At 39.7% G+C, this 4,492-nt stretch overlaps 1 protein-coding gene across 1 annotated transcript; it reads right to left on the reverse strand.

The window, feature by feature from the left end:
- Window positions 1-57: 57 nt before the first annotated feature.
- LOC106321505 (glutathione S-transferase T3-like) lies at window positions 58-695 on the reverse strand (the record flags this gene model as incomplete). Its single annotated transcript, XM_013759765.1, has 2 exons — window positions 296-695; window positions 58-203 (listed from the first exon to the last, which is right to left on the reverse strand). Coding segments are annotated over exons 1-2 (546 nt in total), but the record flags the coding sequence as incomplete, so codon positions are not given.
- Window positions 696-4,492: the final 3,797 nt, after the last annotated feature.

Genomic DNA, 4,492 nt, shown 5'->3' on the forward strand with positions numbered 1-4,492 from the left:
CGACAATCACTATACTACAACATTTGTCTTAAGAGCCTTGAAAACTCTTAACATCACCTTAACACCTTGAGGACGCTTTGTTCCTCCATCATCAGTAGCAGAATGCTCCATCATCTCAGAATCATCCTCACACATCCTCTTCTTGGAGCTTCCATCTTTTTTAGCAGTATACAAGGCGCACCACTTCTGGTCATTACGCAATTCTGTCCAAGCATGCTCTAGAGTGAACTTTTTTTTATGGTTGGTGAAGAAGATTTTGTGTGCTAGCTTGAGGACATCATCTCATTTTGCCCACTCGTTTTCTGTCTGGTAGCTGCTTCATATGCACCGCAGAACTTGCAAACGATGTCATTGATCTTCTGCCAACGATTCTTGCAGTGAGATGCCTCTCTCTTTTCACAGCCAGCAACCTTAGGACTAGCATTGTAGTACGCAGTAATTCTTGTCCAGAATGCAAGCGACCTTTGCTCATTACCTATTATTGCATCTTTGCTCGTGTTTAACCACGAGCTGATGAGAACAACATCGTCTGTAGGCGTCCAGGTTATTCTTTCTTTATTACGACTGGCTTCAGCAAAGTGTAAATCTTCGATGCCTTCAGTAGCTAAGAAGGGAACTTGCGTTGAAGAAACACTTTGTTGACTGTTAAGTAAATCAACAAAGTTTGCAGACTTGGTAAATGGATGAAAGTCCATTTCTTAAGTAAAAGAGGAGTTGGAACAGAAGCGTTTCAATGATGGAAAAGAAAAACAACAGATAGGAATCTGTTGGAGTTGGAAGAGAAAGAAATAGTTTTAAAGAGGGAAGAGAGAAACAACACACTCGCATTGAACACTCACATTGAACAAATTTGACTTGACCCATATCTAACTGCTATTAATTACCAGCTCACAACCATAATCAACCACAAAGCAAATAATTTATTAATGACAATTCATTTCTTTTTCACACCCAAAGTTTTAAATTTGAACTCTTAAACAATGGCAGTTTTAAAGATGGAAATCAAATCAAGACTCAAAACTACCTAACTCAACCACACGCAATCCTTTTCTAAATTCAACCTCACTTCTATTAATTACCAACATCAATGCCAACTGACGAAAACATTTACTACCTAACTCAACCATAAACCTTTCAATGAACGATTAAAAGATGAGAAAGAAATGTACCTGTATTGCTCCACTAAATGCAATCCTCTGCTTTGCCGATTCTTCCTCATCCACCTTGATCCATGCAACTCAACAGACAAACACACAAGAAAAAAAATAATTCAGGAGACAGAGACAAAGCTTTTTAAAAAACAGACAAAGGACCATTCATGACAAACAGAAATAAAACAAATTCAGGAGAGTCGATTCAATTTAGACCAGAACCAAAATCATATAATAGAACTCTTAAACAATTAAGACAAGAACCATTCGTGACACTCGATTCAGTTCATACTATCTCCATTCAATTTCATACCATCTCAACTCAATTATAAATGAGCTACGAATATAACCAAAGCTTTTTATCAAACTTTCAATGCATTTGACAGATAAAATCGTGTTGAAGTTTTACCTGTATCGCAGACGAGAATCAACAACGCTTCATTGTAGTCGTCTTGTTTGACGAACCTTCGTCTCTTGCTCCGTCCATTTGGAGAAACAAACACAGACACAAATCATGAGGCTGGAACGAACACAATAAACTAAGAAACAAACACATGCATAGCTTTACCTTTCTTTGATTTCGAAGAGGAGAGCTCCAGCCGCGAGAGAGGTTTGAAGTGATTCTTCGTCGCGGTGAGCCGTCGAGAGAGAGAGATGGAGGCTTTTCATCCTCAAGGATATCGTCACCGCGAGACGCCGACAGATTCGAGGAGATCGACACCGCAAGACGCCGGGAGACGAACCACTTTGATTAACGATTGATCACGGAGGCGTCGATGAAAGCGAGAGAGACGGGGAGAGATCACCGTCGATTGATCACGGAGGCGTCGACGAAAGCGAGAGAGACGGGGAGAGATCACCGTCGATTGATCACGGAGGCGTTGAGGTTGAGTCGAGGGGAGATTGGTTTCCTCGAGAGAGATGGGGTTCGGCGGAGTCGTCGAGAGAGAATCAGAAGAGACTTGTGTCTCGAGAGAGAGAAAAGGATGCATAATCGTCGAGAGCACAACACGTGTCCAGTAAGACGCGGTGCTTGAAAGGCTTAATTAAGCACCGAATTCTCTATAATTACTTCATTTTTCTTTTTTAAAAAATAAAAAAAAAACACTAAGCACCCCATTAAGCAATTGCGTTAATGGTGCTATTAGTGTTCGATAGCGGATATTTTTTTTAATTAGTTCTGCAACATATTCTTTTTCTACTGAGGCTACCATTGTCCTATAGCTTTTTTTTTCTTTTCATTGTCATAGAGTTGGTTTATAGTCATTTAGTCTAAACCAGTATTAGTCTTAGTTAACAAAAAAAATCGTACTTGGAGAAAAATTAACTTTTTTTTTTAAACCGACTCTATAAAATGGTCTTTATGTTGTCAAAAATTATTTTTATTAATAATAATTTTCAACTATGTTTGAATAAGAAGAAAAATCCTCCAATTAATTATTTAATTTTTAAGTAACAAATTGTTAAGGTCTATCACGTTTTGTCACAAAATTGTAAAAGGAAACTGAAGTTAACTAAGGGATTTCCTTCCAATTCAAAATTACTTTGACGAGTGTTTTATCACTAAAAACCATTTTTTTGATTGCTGTTATTGCTTACAAATTACAGTAACGTATTTTATAATGAATTGATTTTTTAATTTATGATTTGTTTATAGATTTTCGATTTTCTACTAATGCGAGTATGTATCTTCTATACTCATATTTAACAGCTCTTTTTTCTGGGTTTAATCATTCATTCAATGAACGAATATCATAATTTAACCCCATCTGAACTGATTGATGTGTAGAAACCGTGTCATGGTAACATATCAGCTTTGAACGATTCTTTCTAGCACACTCGTTTAGATTGGTTTCTTGATTCTTCTCTGTCTTTTCGGGACAGACAGTTGCGTAGTGACCAGGCTTGTCACATCTTCAACATATCAGCTTTGAACGATTCTTCTTCGAGTTGTTATCTTCGGTGTGTGACGCACGGTTTAGGTTGTGTGACCTTCCTCGACCTCTGCCTTTACCGTTCCGTCATCTTCCTCTACCACGGGAATTCTCATAGCCCCTCTGACTATGCTCTTCATTGTTCGAAAACATCAGTTTCCCTTGGTCTTCTTTCTGAGTTTCTTCTCCTACACGCTCCTCGTACGCCTTAAGCCTTCCAACTATGTCTTCAAACCCCGTCGAGTTGAGATCTAGGACTTGCTCAAGTGATGCTACGATCTGGATATACTTGTGTCTCAGAAGACCCTTCAAGAACTTCTTGACCATCTTGGATTCTTCTATGTTTTCTCCCAACGAGGTTGCTTTGGATGATAGGCCCGATATCTTCCCCGCGAAGTCATCGACCGTATCTCCATCATCCATCTTCAACCTATCAAACTCCGTCATCAACGTCTGAAGTCTCGCCTCCCTTACACGATCAGCTCCTAGGTGTCGCGACTTGATGGCATTCCAGATCTCTTTTGATGCGGTTTGTTCTCCCACCTGGAGAATCAAAGTCTCTGGAACAGATTGAAACAAAAGAGCTATCGCAACATCGTTCTTCTTTTGATCATCTGAACCGGGTTCGATTGTGTCCCACACTTCATGAACACGTAGTAGAACCTTCATCCTCATCGACCAAACTGTGTAGTTTGTCGGTGACAACATCGGACATTGGATGGATGTAGATCCAAAGTCCTTCGTGCGTGGAGCGTGGGATATAGAAAACACAAACCTAACCTAAATAGAAACTTCTTTTTCCTATTTCTAGGTTTCCTTATTGTGATTATCTTAACATATTAAACATCTAATAATATGTTAAGTTTCCACAAGCTTGGAATTATACAACATTCACCCCCTTAATTCCAACTTGAATTAGGGAGATCAATTTCTTGAACTCCGATTAAGCTCCTCATTTGCTTGAACATAATCATCAAGTAATCATCATCCACCACACCATGGTGTGCGAATCCACCCATTGAATTCACATCTTTCTCAAGGTTAGACTGGATGCTCTCCTTGCTTCCGTACCGCTTCTTCTTAGAATCAGCCCAGTTCTTGTAGAACCTTCTCATGACCTCTTCACTTAAGTTGCGATGAGTCTTGTGGCTGAAGCTCACTGCGATGAAAACTCTGGTCACGTCTGCCATCTTGAGTACGTGAGTTCTGGTAAGGATGTCGGCCTTCTGCTCAACACCCAACAGTTTTATCTCTGGTTCGTCTTCATCCTTTGAGAACTTTGACTTCATTGGGCAGTGCGTTGTGTCACACGCTTCCACCTTTGTGTCACACACTCCTCTGTGAGTCGTGTTATACACTCCCACCTTTGTGCCACACATGATTCCTTGAACATACCTTCCTTGTTTG

Source organism: Brassica oleracea, unplaced genomic scaffold, assembly GCF_000695525.1.
Source record: "Brassica oleracea var. oleracea cultivar TO1000 unplaced genomic scaffold, BOL UnpScaffold01826, whole genome shotgun sequence".
Classification (NCBI taxonomy): Eukaryota; Viridiplantae; Streptophyta; class Magnoliopsida; order Brassicales; family Brassicaceae; genus Brassica; species Brassica oleracea.